The sequence below is a fragment of the Anas acuta genome, chromosome 1 (assembly GCF_963932015.1).
Source record: "Anas acuta chromosome 1, bAnaAcu1.1, whole genome shotgun sequence".
NCBI lineage: Eukaryota > Metazoa > Chordata > Aves > Anseriformes > Anatidae > Anas > Anas acuta.
Window position 1 is genome coordinate 67,966,496 of NC_088979.1, and position 15,252 is coordinate 67,981,747.

The following is a 15,252-nucleotide window of genomic DNA, read 5'->3' on the forward strand; positions in this document are numbered from 1 at the left end:
TAAATATAGCAATGGGAAGGCTTGTTTTCCATATGCAAGCAAACTTAGTAAGATTGCAAAAATCTGCTAAATAATGGTTCCTTCAAAGCTGAATTTCAAATTAAAGTTCATTTAAATTGCAGATGTAAAAGGTTTTGTGTAGGATTTAACAATGCTCTACTGAAACCTATTAAACCTGATAAGGAGTTCCATTTAAAACAATAACATAGGTCCACAATAATAGGGCCGTGTCTCTTCGGGAAACACAAAGGTACAAAGGAGTGCAAAACATAATGGAAAGAGAAAAAGGAAATGTGTTTTCTTTAAAATTTTCTTTAAAACAAACCACTGTCCCTTATGTCTCTGGTGACTGCTGATATACCACCCTATGGAAAGTTTTTATTCTACCAAGGCAAAATGTTGAGGGGAAGATGATGTTACAAGACCTCTTCTACAGAGTGGGAAACCAATAGGTAGGCAAATCAAGTGACTATAGGGATCTGTCACAAAAAAGGCAACCGAATTTAGCTCTCTCCAACATGACTTCAGGGCTCTGAGATCATTCTCAATCTCTACAGTGAAATGCCAACCTTCCCAGCTCTGCTGGCAACCTCACGAAACTGTCAGTTCAAGACGCAAAACATGCTGCTCTGCCAAATGAGTTAGTTCGACAATTACACAGCGTTCAAACAACATATTCCCCTTCATTAAATGTGTGTTGTATGGGTGATTTAATGGTCTGCTAGTGGTATTAATAATGCATAGTTATTAAATGTTTTCCTTTATTCCTCTGCCCTACTTTGCTGCTGCAGAAACCAGAGTTTGATGCGCAGTCCTTCCTTCCAGTAGGACAGCATGAGCACACCAGGATGCCCTTGGATGACAGCGACATTTACCCGATTTATCATATTCTGTTTATTGGCTATGGTGGGGATCTTATCCAGACTTCTCCTTGCAGTACAATTGCTGGATAAGGGCTCTGGGATTTGTTTTGGCGCGTATGTCTGGAGGAAACAAAAGGGGAGAAATGGAGTCATGGGCGCAACTCAGAGGAAATATTTAATAGACAGAAATCTGCCTCAGCCAAAAAAACAGATTTCCAATTTAAAAGCTCTTAAGTGCAATAAGAACGTATCCCCCTAATGCATTGGTCCATCCTATTATTGCTTTATATAGCAGTACCCCGCATTTACCCCATAAAATTAATCTGACCTTTTATTAATGTGCAACCGGAATTACATATTGATTTTATGTATCCAAAGCATGCAGACTGTTTATACGCTGAAACAGTGAAACGTTTTCATGTCTAAACTGCATTAGTCTCTGGCAGAATTTATTTGTGCCACTAATTCACAAGAAAAGGAAGAAACAGTCTGATCTATGCTATTTAGGAACTAAACAGATCCAGCTGTACATCAGAATTTAATAGCTTTGTTTTCCACACTGACAACTACTACTATAATTGGATTTTTTTCAGTACTGTTTGTTTAAATGGAACAGAGATGTCCAGTATTTAGAAACATCGGAACAGCTGAGCAAGCCAACTACACGTTAGGGGGCTGATCTTCCTCCCACTGAACTAAGTAAAAGTTTTCCCTTTTGTAGAAAACGGTATGAGGGAACAGCACAATAGTCAACCTGCAGGAAGAGAAATGTGTTGTTGGTAAAGCCTATGAGGACCTCAATAATTCTACGACAGACAGCTGAAGAAGCTGCTTTTAGGCAGTCATGAGACAACAGTACCAAAAGAAATGTTAATGCTGAAAATACAAACATGCAAGTTCCAGTATCTCTGAGGATGACAGCAAGCAGTGCACTGAAAATTACAGCGATGTGAATGAATCAGTTCAGTGAACACAGCAGTGCTGGGGAGAAGTAAGGAAACAGAGTACGTCATGGTTGAAGGATGGATCCAGACCTGGACAGTTAAGAAAGTGGTATCTGGCTGTCTCAAAAGCCAGCCACTGAAGTAAATGAATGGGTTCGTAGTTTGGATGAACCAACCTCAGCATTAGCTCAGCCCTTAAACTCAACCACAGACCAAGCCTCTTAAGGGCTTACAAAACTCTGCACACAACCTGCATTGCTCCTCCGGAGGCTTCTCTCCGTTTCCACAGACTGTGGCACACTCCCCACTCGCCGGGACTTTCCCCTTTCTGGAGATATTTCCAGCAATCTTTCTGCTAAGTTTCATAAGTGCTGGAAGAAATTTCACTTGATTAGTGGCAGAAGCATTGCATGGTCATTTTCATTTAGGAACACCACACAGCTCAGGTCAGCTTCCAATTATACCTTGGCCTACTCGTGCTCTCACGCTGGGCAGTTGGCCAGTCCAGCTTCTTGTGGGATGAAGTTCTGCCAGCAGAAACGGGAGTAGGAAGGACTAAGACCCTTAAACAAGACGAGGGAAGTGCCAAGCATCTCTCTTACATCATTTCACAAATAAAAAAAGATCACCAGAGTCCATAGGAGTCATAGTCATAGGAGACTGAGCGTGGCTGGTAATGAAGGCTTTTCCTTATGAGCCGGAAAACCCAACAGGAGAGGCTGCAGTGTCCAGATGCTGTCCCATGCACCAAGGCCTGATGTGTCTGTCTCACCCTTAAGACAGAAAACCATGACAAAAGGAGCTATACACATTACGTTTAAAAAAGATTTGAGGGGAAATCTGTAGCATACAAGTAGCAGAGAGATTCCAGTCCTTACCAGTCAGCTGAGAGCATGGAGGGAAAAAAGCAATCCTAATGAAAACAGACGTTTAATTCCAAGTATTACAGAGCAGCATTCATATCAGCACTGCTACAGTTTTGTCAGCCTTTCCCTGAGTGTCTCTAGTGTGAGGTTATATACCCAAGTAGCATGTCCCCAGGCTGGACACTGGCATACAGTCTGCGCTTGGAATTGTGTCTTGTAACCACAGCCATCATCCCTTGCTTACTCTCATAATGCTCCCAACACAGATGTAGCATTGAGAGCACTTTGGGCAAGAGCTTTGCTGCCTGGTCCGTCTGTTCTCATCTGTTATCCATGCCATTGATCAAATTCCTTTTCAATCAATACACTAAAGACTCCAGAAGCGAAGGTCAAACTCAAAGAATTCAAGGTGTGAATTTTTTTTACATACCACCTGACTGCACAGGCTTTATGAAAAGAAATTCATGATGGCCTTGACAGCTACAAAACAGGACAGAAGAGCTGGGAAACGATCTGAGGGGGACAAACATTTATCAGATGGGTATTACGGTTCAGGTCCTCATGCTTTGGCATGCACAAATTAATTCCACTGACTCTATATGCCTTTTTGTTGTTTAATAGCTGACACAACCCACCTCTGCCTAGTTAATAGCAGGACAAAGCCATTTTTATCCCTTCCTGTTGCACTTCAACAGTCTGTAAGTCATATTCCTGTGGTCTTGGCCATACAGGTCACACTGCTATACAGGTGCATGAGTATGGTTAGCCATCTGAGACATGGTTTTGAATATGCTGCTTAGTAAAGTCAGGGCAAAAATATAAGAAGCAAGTAAGTTTGTTAAAGTTAAGTAGAGGCTGGTAAAGCTCATGACAAATTATATTTGCTTTCTAACCTCACTGTAGGGTAAACACCAAAATCTCTTCCTCCTAGACGACAAAAGGGTAAGTGCTCCCTGCTTTGATATAAACCAGTCTGTTACTGTGTCATAAACCAGTCTGTTACTGTGTCATTAACAACACTGAATTAGGCTGCTGTCCATAAATCTCCATGCACTACTGATGCTTTTAATTCAAAACCAAATGGGAGCATAAGCACTATAGTTCTTCACAGAGAACAGTACCATCTTAAGTCATGAAACTACAAGACATTCGTAGCTTTCTCACAGGCATATACACATATAAAAAGTGAATGACCACCACAGAATCATAACAGACCCTGAAAATATGAGCCTGAGTATAACCAATGAATGGAAATTGTCATGAATTTCTTGAAATAACAGTTCTGAGACATACAGCCAGCCACTTCCCATGTAAATAACATTTTAATGCAAATTTCTACAGCTCTCTGTGGCCTTATCAGTACTAAAACTGAAGGTAGACTTGGAGGGTAGCAGGTGGAGAAAAGAGAAGTGGGATTAGGCTTACTTCCCAGATGCTGAGATAAGGGCAGGACTTCCTCATTATGTTCCTCTGCCTTTTCTGTCAGAAAAGCAGACCCTTTCCCCACCTCAGTGCTTCTAAAGGAACTTGACACCATACCATCCTTGCTGCAGGTACTCATGGCATAATGCTGTCAACCCTCCTGCTTTTGATACCGCAGCTGGGATAGTGAGAGACAAGCACATTATGATGTGCTTCCAGTTCAAAGATCCTGGCCCTAAAATCAGAAGTTCTCAGCATTATATTACAAAATCTAATTTCTGAGAACAGTTTCCAGGTATGTCCCATTCCCAGCAGAGAGGCCAATGTATGGTGAAGGAATAAGCAGTTCGAGTTTTTGCTTAGTAAAACTGATTTAGGCCAGGAGATCAGAAAAGTCATGACAAACCAATACAAAAAGATGACTTTAATGGGAAAACCTCTTCTTAAATTGCTTTACGTGTAAATGCTTACTTCTCTCTAGAAAGGAAGCAGCATTTTGTTCTCTACAGACCTGAAATATTCCTATCTTTTTTAATATTTTTTTTCAGAGAAACAGCAGAATGAGGAGATGCTGGACTAGCCATACAGAGAATTAAATCTTCCGCCCCTCTAGAGATCAGTTGCAGCACAAGCACTGACATAATACAGTTCCTTATGCAGCTTCAACACTGTTCCACTGGTGCAGGAAGTCTTACCCTGGGGATGGGAGGTCCCTCGCAGCCAGGGCATGCAAACTTAGATTCACCACTCCAGCCCCTTTAACCCATACGTGAACACAAAAGCATTAACAACTAACATCAGTGGTAAAAATCAACTACTCAGCACCTTTCCGAATCAGGATCTTTACCCTACCTTTCATCCCCAATGCTTAGATCGAGATATCGAAAATTTTGTCTCACAGTTACTCAAATTTTTTGTCCCTCTGATTAATCTTTCTTGACAATCAAACTTGTGGCCTGGACACCTGCATGATGGAAACCAGAAAGAGATGGCAACCTTGATCGAAACTGGCTGAGCGGGAAGTGAACCATCATTCTTTAGTTTTTTATTTGCATCCCTCACCTCCCAGTGTGAGGCTGCTGACTAAATGCCACGGCCAGTAGTGGAGTGAAAAACTGTGCTCAGCAGCCCTCTAGGACTCTTGGAGAGCACAAGAGTTTGCCAAAGCACTGACTCGGATCCTGCTCTGCAACAGGACATTCTGCAAGCAGCTGTTACATGCCTGTTTTCTTCGTTGGAGAGATGGTAGTCGCTTCCTCTTTAACTAGTGATGGTCATGGTTTCTACACGAGTCATCTCTGAACATGGTGCTATCCAAAAAAAGATACAACAGTATAGATGTAGTGTTTTTCATAGTGATTCAACCTCCATCAAAGAAATGTACTGAACGTTCAGAGTGTGACCTCTAACAAAGGTCTTCGTGGGGTTTGACATGCAAGTGTTTTGCAGTGACAAACACAGGTCTTCTTACAAGGTTAGTTTCACTAAAACCCTCAGCTAAAATGTAAGCAAATAGCTTTTAATTTAATATACTGGTAGTGCATAGGAAAAAAAAAAAACACATTATTTTATTTTGTTTGCTTAGTTATTTTTTAAAAAACTCTTTTTTTTTTTCCCTGAGGGAAATCTAATTTTGGCAATGTGTGTGGGACGGAGCACTAATCTTCTGTTTTAACATGTGTATATCTGGAATTTTCAAGTCAGTTTTCCTGAACTTGTAAACCTTTCCAAAATACCACAAATAAAGCAAGGCACAAGGGATAATCCCCAAAAGATGCTAGAAATACATTCACTGTTCTTGTGGCCTGATTCTACCCTTTAAAAGTACTTGCAGTCTAAATGTGACTGAGTATGCTGATTAGTCCTCATTTACGTGATTATAACAGAGTACTGTTCCCACTTACCTAAGTGGGACCACTCAGTGGATAAGGAATTGGCTGGATGGTGACATTCGCAGAGTTGTGGTCAATGGCTCGATGTCCTGGTGGAGACCAGTGATGAGTTGTGTCCTTCAAGGGTCTGTACTGGGACTGGTATTATTTAATGTCTTTATCAGTGACAATGCACAGTAGGATTGAGTGCACCCTCAGCACATTTGCCGATGACACCCAGCTGTGTGGTGCAGTCAACAAACTGGAGGGAAGGGCTGCCATCCAGAGGGACCTGGACAGGCCTGAGAGGTGGGCCTGTGCGAATGTCACGAGGTTCAACAAGGCCAAGTGCAAGGTCCTGCACCTGGGCCGGGGCAATACCAAGCACAAATACAGGCTGGACGACAACTGGATGGAGACTACAGAGAAGGACTTGCAAGTTCTGGTGGAGAAAAGGCTGACTACGAGCCAGCAATTTGTGCTTGCAGCTTAGAAAGCAAACCGTATCCTGGGCTGCATCAAAAGAAGCGTGGTCAGCAGGGTGAAGGAGGGGATTGCCCTTCTCTACTTTTTTCTTGTGACACCTCACTTGGAGCACTGCATTCAGGTCTGGAGCCCCAGCAAAACATGGACATAGAGCTGTTAAGAGTGAGTCCAGAGGAGGGCCACAAGGATGGTCAAAGGTCTTGAGCACCTCTCCCATGAAGACAGGCTGAGGGAGCTGGGGTAGTTCAGCTTGGAGAAGAGTTGGTCCCTAGGAGACCTTTTAGAGGCCTTCCAGTACCCAAAGTGAGCCTATAGGGAAGCTGGGGAGGGACTTTTTGATAGAGAATATAGTGATAGGACAAGAGGTAGCGGCTTTAAACTTAAAAAATGAAGGTTTAGATTAGACATTGGGAAGAAATTCTTTATTCACAGGGTGGTAAGGTGCTGGAACAGATTGCTCAGAGAAGCTGTGGCTGCCCCATCCCTGGAAGTGTTCAAGGCCAGGCTGGATGGGGCTTTGGGCAACCTGGTCTGGTGGGAGGTGTCTCTGCTCATGGCAGGGTGTTGAAATTAGATGATCTTTAAGGTCCCTTCCAACCCAAACCATTCTGTGATTCTATGATCCTGTGATGACAGTGCAAGTTTATTACTGGGACAAGTTGTGACAAGGAGGATATAACTATGCCCATTCTTGTGTTGATTTAGAAGATTCAATCAGAATCTTTGAGGCAATGAGCTTGTATCAGCAAGTTGAAAACTAGTTTGTCTGGGAAGGCTGCTGTTTTAACTTCACCTGTTCTTACAGACTGGCTTAGCTTAACTAACACAGATGGCTACGTGAGAAATCTTAACTTCTTTTAGTCTAAATCAAAACTCAGAAATTGCTCCCTTCCCTTCCCTTCCCTTCCCTTCCCTTCCCTTCCCTTCCCTTCCCTTCCCTTCCCTTCCCTTCCCTTCCCTTCCCTTCCCTTCCCTTCCCTTCCCTTCCCTTCCCTTCCCTTCCCTTCCCTTCCCTTCCCTTCCCTTCCCTTCCCTTCCCTTCCCTTCCCTTCCCTTCCCTTCCCTTCCCTTCCCTTCCCTTCCCTTCCCTTCCCTTCCCTTCCCTTCCCTTCCCTTCCCTTCCCCTCTTTCATTTTTTTTTATTTATTTTATTTTCTAGGATAAAGTTTGAAAGAAAGAGAGCTTGAATGCAAAAGGAACATCCACACTGAGACACCGGGCTGCCCTGCAAGCTGTTTTTGTGCCCTTCTCAAAGTATCTCATTGATAGTGCAGCCTACAAATGCCTACACAGCCAGACTTAGAGTGCAGCCCTTCTAGAAAGCAGTCTCATCTTCTCTTCTGGACCAGTTTCTGCCTAGGGCTTACAGGGAAAGAAAGAGGCATATAAATGACCTAATGCTTGGAACAGGGAGCTGTGGTACTGCTTCTCTACGTCCAGCAGTATCCAGGATGCTTCCTCCACTGTGCAGCAGCAGGCAGGGCTGGATGAAAGCTAGAGCTGTAAATGCAGCCCAGCTTCCAGGCCGGGATAAAAGAGCAAATATGCTTGCAGCAAGCATAGGCTCTGAGTTTATACATATTCCAGAAGGGTTCACATACTGACTTGCAAGTAAATCAGCCTGATGAGTTATTTTGGTGCTAGTCTGCATGCAAATTAACCCTCCAAACAGGCAGACACCATAATCAAATGTGCTTTTTAGACAAAATAAATAAGCAGCCACAAAGTCATTTGCAAGGCCTATCTAAACCTGTTTAATCATGCTAGTACAAGTCTGTTTTGAACAAAGGTCTACTCTTACGAGAAAAAGAGAGAAAACAAATCTATCTCCTACTCCCAGCAGATCTCAGAAGGATACATGTGCCTTCTCAAATGGGATGGCAGCTGCTAGATTTAACCTAGCTTTCAGCTGACCTGAAGCTTTCCACATAAACATCCAGGACATGGCCAGTGGTTAATAAACCATAAGCTGCTCCAGGATCCACAGTGAGTCTTTGTGGACTTTGTTGAAAGGCATACTGAGTGAAAACAGTGGAGTATTTTGTTTGTTTCGTACTACAAGGCAGCGAGAAAATGTAAATGTTTTTCATGAGTCTAGATTCATACTATCAAAATATCCTAAATCAAGTTTATGAGACCTGAAAGGGAGTTTTGAGCTTTTGCAGCCAAAGCTGTATCTGCTTATCCACTCCGTGAAGAGCGGCTGACAAAATGTTTCACATGCATGTAAAACATTCCACACGCAATTATGCAGGGTGTGGTGGCAAAGCAACCCGGAGAGTCATACAGAAAACACATTGATTCTTCTTTCATAATGTGTCTCCTATTAGATCCTGCGCGCCAGAAATGGCTGCTGTGACTAGACAGCAGCGAGGGTGGGTTAGAAATTAGATGGAAACTGGTGCAATACCAAGAAACACTTGTTTTTTTCCAAGAGATGCTTACTGGCCATGGCTAACACCATTAGATCAGCCACAGGGGGATTCAGTGAAGTACTTTCTCCAGTGTCACACTGCACACACAGAGCTGATCTGTGCTTGGGTGTGATGACAGTCTCCTATCCTTTTGACTTGAAAGGCAGAGCGTGCAGAAATCCATTTTTGACTATTTTAAACATTCCCAACGCACCCTGTCACTATAGTATCTGGATAACAAGACCGAAGTATTTAAAATCTTGGAGGAAAAAAATGAAAAATCTCCTATTTCTAACCTACTCACTGCATAATTTCGTTACTTGCAAGACTGACTGTCTTGAGTGTCCAACGACGTACACCCTCTAACTGGAATTGTCAGACATAGAAGCCACTGAGGAATGAATATATCGACGGCTTTTCACAGCTTGCCTATTGATAGGATGCAGAATCGTGTACAGAAAGCACAGTTTTGTGTCAGACAGATCACATTCGTTAACAAACACAAAGCTAACAAGCAATATGTTCCCGGTGTACTATAAATTACTCAGACGAATCAAAGCAGCACTAAAATAAGCGGTATTTCTGGTCACTTGCACTGTAAAGGAAAACAGTTTCTTGGAATTCACAAGTGGAGAGGTCTGATCCAAGCCCACAAATGCTGATCTTGGATCTTCTGAGCATATGTTTAGAGCGTAATAATGTCTGCAAAACACTGGAGACAAGGATACACAACTGCTTCTGTAAGTGCTCATTGCTGCGTCAAGGGTCAGGCCAAAAAGAGATCAGGATGGTGCTTTTTTTGAATAAAGGTTTGGAAGAGGGAAACAGTAAGACCTGTTACAGCCACTGTGACTACAGACCTTATATGCTGTTGATGCTGAAATAAGACACAAAGCGACACTTCAGACCATGGTGGCTGAACAGCGGCTGCTCTAGAGGACATTGCTGCCCAAAGTGACAGCTCTGGGCTTTCTGTCTTCTCAAAGGGGGGACTGGAGAGCCTGCTGTGGCTGCAGGAGGACTGCTCGGAGCACACCACACTTCAGCGAGCCCATACGGATAATGGAGCTGGCTGGAAAACAGCCTGCAGTAGACCTGTGGGACTGTAAATTGCATGGGTGGGCACAGGGCAGCGACAGAAGTAGGAAGCCATAAAAGTGGCTTAAAACTACTATTCCTGCCTCTGCCCCCACTCCTTTCCCATGCCCAGTAGAGCTGTGGGTATAGAAATAGCTATCCTTTACTGACCTACTTCACAGGCACGTGCTCAGAAGCCATCAGTTAGTTCATATAAGAAACGCAGAAATGCCAAGCTTTGTAACACAGCTTCTTTTAAAGGTTTGAGATACTGCTACAGAGACATTATTCAAAGACTGCTATGGGCAGCTGATATTTTAAGAAGAAGCTTCCAAAAAATCTTTGTTTCTTGTCCCATGATAAGCCACATGACCAGGCACGTCATTCTGTAAGGAGGGTGGGGGACGACTTCAGCAGTGTGGGAAAGAGAGGGTCAGGACTACATAATCTATTTGTTTGTTTTCCTGCTTGAACAACAAGGCTGTAGAATGAGACAGAACCAAAGAGCTACAAGCATAACCAAGTTATTCTGTTGTGTAAAATGTTAATAAAAAAATATAAAGAAGCATTCTCATCCGACACGTGAGTAGCTTGGGATGCAGGTCGTAGTAAAGATTTATGAAGGAGCTTTGCTGAGGTTTGGTAAAAGGATGGTCAGCATTTGGTACAAGAAAAAGTTGGTCTTCCAAAGTCCTTTATGAGATCTAACAATAAGCCCTCTCCAGTTGTGGTGACTCAGACATACCCAGATGGGAACTGAGCTTCACTCCAAATCGTTGCTATCATGTTGCTATTCCATGCCACGTGGCAGTGGGCCTCATGTTCATCCAATATTTCCCAACCAGCTCCCTCTATCCCACTGCATGACTCTCAGTAGGGCAACACCTTCAAGAACCAGTAAGAGCCCACCACTACTAGTATCAGGTGAGGAATGTAACACTGGTGCATGAATTAACAGTGTGCTCAGACAGGTTTTAGCCATGACTTTAATGAGGATGGCAACTATTCTTCTGGATGACTTACACGGCACAGTTACAGAGAGGCTCTGTGATGCTGCAGCCACTGAGGACTCAGAACTTGCAGGTGCGCACTTTGCCTGCAAGCTAATTGACACAGGAACCTGGGCTTGGATATTTCCTGCTTGCTCAGCTATTTTAGGAGAGGGGTGTTAGTCACGTGTGGTTTTCTTACAAGCTCTCTTTCAATACTTGAGATACTTGAATACTTTTTCCAGTCCTTCTTTCACTGAAATGAATGAGCTTTCTGTCACTGATGCTAGTTTAACCCCTGACAAATTACTACGGACCCTACTGCTACCCTAGGCAGGCATTCTGTGATCTAAAATTTATTTTAAGAAATAACTTATCCACGTATTTGGGAACATACTTCTGGGATGGAAAAGTTCCATAATCATGTTATAATACAGGGAACTAAAATACAGGAGGATGGGCTGGAAATGGAGTGTTAGGTGTCTACAAAGCTGACTACACCTACCTACAAGTTAACTGATTTCCTCAGAATGCCTGCTCAGGTGCCATTGAGTAACAGATGGCTGAGTAAGCCATGCCACGTATACCTTGACTCTGCTGTTTGGCATGTAAACCTAGCTGTGTGGCTGGTGGGTACTCCCAGCCTTCTTCCCCAGGGAGGCTCAATGCCATCTCTGATAAACTTTAATCTGTTTGAGGAAGAAACGACACTGCCACTCACACATACAGTCTAAAGGTTAGAAGTCTTGCCGAACTGTACAAAATCCGGATTTCAGCTGCCTGGTTTAGATCAGCAACTTAAACCTCAGCAAGTGTGACAAACATGAGATTGCAGGGATAGTCCCTTCCCAGTTTTCCTGCTACATCAGTACTACAGAATCACCAAATCACCGAGTAGCTGAGGTTGGAAGGGAACTCTGGTTGCCATCTGGTCCAACCCTCTGCTCAAGCAGGGCCACCCAGAGCAGATCCCCAAGGAGGAGACCCCACAGCCTCTCTAGGCAGCCTGTGCCAGGGCTCCTCACCCGCACAGCACAGAAGTGCTGCCTGGTGCTCAGAGGGAGCCTCCTGGGGGCCAGTTTGTGCCCAGGGCCTCTGGTCCTGGCTCTCAGCACAACTGAAATGAGTCTGGCTCACTTCATACCCTCTGTTCAGGTATTTACAGATGAGATCCCCCCTAAGACTCCTCTTCTCCAGGCTGAACAGTCCCAGCTCTCCCAAGCCTTTCCTTTTATGAGAGATGCTCCACTCTATCTTAATCACCTGGAGTTGGTCCAGGATGTCTTCATCTGTTGTACAGAACCCAGAGCTGGCCTATCACAGCAAAGTATGGGGGAAGGATCATGTCTTTACACCTGTGGGTGCTAACTCTTCCTCGTGCAGCCCAGGAGGCTGTGGGCCACCTTTGCTGTGAGGGAGCATCGCTGTGCATGTTTAACTCAGGCATCGGGACCCCTAGGGACTCCCAGGGCCTGCTCTACAGAGCTGGCTTCCAGCTGGGTGGCCTCCAGCCTGTACTGGTGCTGGGATTGTTCCTCCTGGCTGTCAGACTTTGCACTTCCCTTTGCTGACCTTCATGAGATTCCTGTCAGCCCATTTCTCCAGGCTGCTGAGATCTCTTTGGATGGTGGCATGACACTCCAGTGAATTTGCCACTGCCCCCAGTTTTGTGTTATCTGCAAATTTACTGAGGGTGCACTTGACTCCTTCATTCAGATCATTAATGAAGATGTACTAATGCATGTTATGTTTGCTAGGTAGTGACAGATTGACTTCACAGCTCATGGCTCAGGCACACATTTAGGGGTCACAGCTTCCAGAGCAGGGGTTTGTAAGGTTGACAGGTACCCCCCAGGAATCACACTCCAGGTGCTGAACCCTGGCTGCTGTCAGGGAGGCCATGGATCTTAATGAAGTAAAAGGGATTCTTTCGGGCATCCTCTTGTGATGCTCTGTACTTGTATACATCATTTTCTTTCACTGTATTTACCAACACCTTCTGCTGTGTGTCAGAAGGTCTTGGATCATGAAAATCCAGCCATCTGCTGCAGATGAATGGGGCAGCTGGTACCTTCCTTGGTTTTCTTTTGAGAGAGAGATGGGCCATGCCCTTATCTTCCAACTGTACGCATGATAATGAAAGCATCCCTGTATTCAGTAGCCTATATGCCATCTATAGCTTTTGTCCTACATAATGTGCCTCAGGTCATGTAGGACGTCTGCGTTAGCAGAGAACTGGGACACATCATCTGAGTACCTCCCTGGAGCTCTACCCACTGGGAGAAATTTCCTCTCAGTGGGAACAGGATAGGACTTTTAAGAAGCAATTTAATTAGCTTCTTTGGAACAATCAGAGTTTTTGAAACGTTTGGCCTGTAGCTCATTAAGCTTCTCGTCATGGTGGTAGCTTACATGTGATGTTGAAATTCTACGTGGAATTCACTTACAATTAAACAAGTCTTTATCTCACATTTTTCCGAGCTATTCACAGAAAGGTTCTGTCTATCATAAACTGCTATTTGGAAGTCACACTGATTTTTATCCTATTGGTTGGGCTACAATTTCATTAATGCTGATACACATCAGTAGAGCCATAGGCTTCTGTAGTTAACTTTTGATGACAGTGGTAAAGGGCAGAAGCTCCCATTGTTTGCAAAATCTCTCGCATGAGAATTACGAGGGAAAAAGATGTAGCTGAATTCTATAAAATAATTATTTTTTTCACAGCGAAATACAGGAAACTGGGGTTAGTTTTGCAGGAGAGGTGGGAATGGAGCGCATACAAATAAATACTATTTCAGTAAGATTGTTAAATCAAGTAATTTCCTTCAGGTAATTTCCGCTAATTCTGCTGACAGCAACTGAACTCCTGCATTTTGTTTTGTTTTAAAACAGTGCTGCTGGGCAGAGATAAGTACAGTGAGAGAGCAATAAAACAGATTTTCAGCACACACACCTCCAGAAGGCATGCATCCTGCCCCTTTAAATCTTACACGCTTTCAGAGCTGGAGAGAGATTCTGCAGCACAGAGTTTTAGGCAAAATTCTTAACTGAAACTGATCTGGTCTGCAGGCAGGAAAAGTAGTTTGTTTATATTTGAGTATCTTCTCATTGGGTGGTTAAAATGTTTTTGAAAATCAAGCCACAATAGAAGCCAGCAAAACCCCCCAACATTTTCCAACCGCACACAATTGCCCCAAATAATTCCTATTCAAATTCAGGGAAAAAAAATATGGTAAAACTTCTGATACTATTATGAGGTCAGCTGCTGGCAAGTGCTGGTCTTCTAATGACAACCATAACAGCAACTCATTAGCACTCCTCCAACAAGCAGATTTAGCTGGTGTGAAGTAGATTGGTGAACAATTAACTTACCTGAAACAAATTCTTATCTTAAGTGAGAGCCAAAAAGGGTGACTTACCAGCTCTAAGAACCTCCTCACCACCTGTCTTTGTTTTAAGTTAGTTTCACCATCCAGGTTAGCAGTTTCTATATGGCACAGCCCATCAGGATCACTTGAAGAGAGCAGCAAGATATCAGCAGGTATAATTTCATTACAGCGAAGCTGAACAAAGTCTCCAACTTGCACTTCTTTCCAGTATCTGCTTATATATTTCTTCTCATTCCTGGAAAAAAAAAAAAAGAAGACATTTATAGAACATACATTAAAAATATATGTATAGACTACATTGCCTCACATACAATCCAGTTTGATTTGTAACAGGAATACGGTGCCTTTGGAAGGTTCTCAGGTACTCTCAAGTTATGCCAGCAAAAGTTTGTGAAGGCTGCCAGGAAGTGTCTTGTCACCAATTCAGCCCCAGGTCAGGGTTCCCAAGTCCTCTAAGAAAACCAGATGCTCTTTAAAGCCCCAAGTACAATGTGATATTTGGATCAAAGACACTATAAAGTCTGTTAATGAAAGAAAATTCCAATATTTGTCACTACATCTAGAATTACAAGGACACATCATGGAAAAAACACAGTCCTACCTGCTCTACAGGGAAAGGACACTGTCCTTTTAAAGGACTCTTCCTTTTAAATATTTGTGCAGTATCTTCATATTAGCCATAGTGCCATCTGTTACATAGCCAATTTCTGCTTAGCTTCTCTGAAACTTTTATTTGGGTTGTAATTTCTTTGTCCTTTCAAAAACTTACCCACCTGAAACACTGATCCATGCGATGTGCATTTAGACACAGTCACTAAACCTGTCTACTTTTATAGGTCATACTAGTTTGCTTTTTTTCATTTTTTAACTTTTTCTTGAGAGCAAGAGGAAAAGGACACAGCTGATTGCTTGGTTAATTCGAGTTAAA

General features: G+C 43.3%; 1 protein-coding gene across 3 annotated transcripts in view; it reads right to left on the reverse strand.

Annotated features, from left to right (window-relative positions):
- Window positions 1-15,252, reverse strand: part of ATP10A (ATPase phospholipid transporting 10A (putative)) — a 114,170-nt gene that overhangs the window by 57,284 nt on the left and 41,634 nt on the right. For 2 of the 3 annotated variants that reach the window (XM_068681176.1, XM_068681181.1), the window contains exon 2: window positions 14,355-14,559. In XM_068681176.1, the coding sequence (XP_068537277.1) occupies window positions 14,355-14,559 (205 nt within the window). Of the gene's footprint in view, window positions 1-14,354; window positions 14,560-15,252 lie in introns of those variants that run through there. The other variant, XM_068681191.1, reaches the window with a different exon arrangement.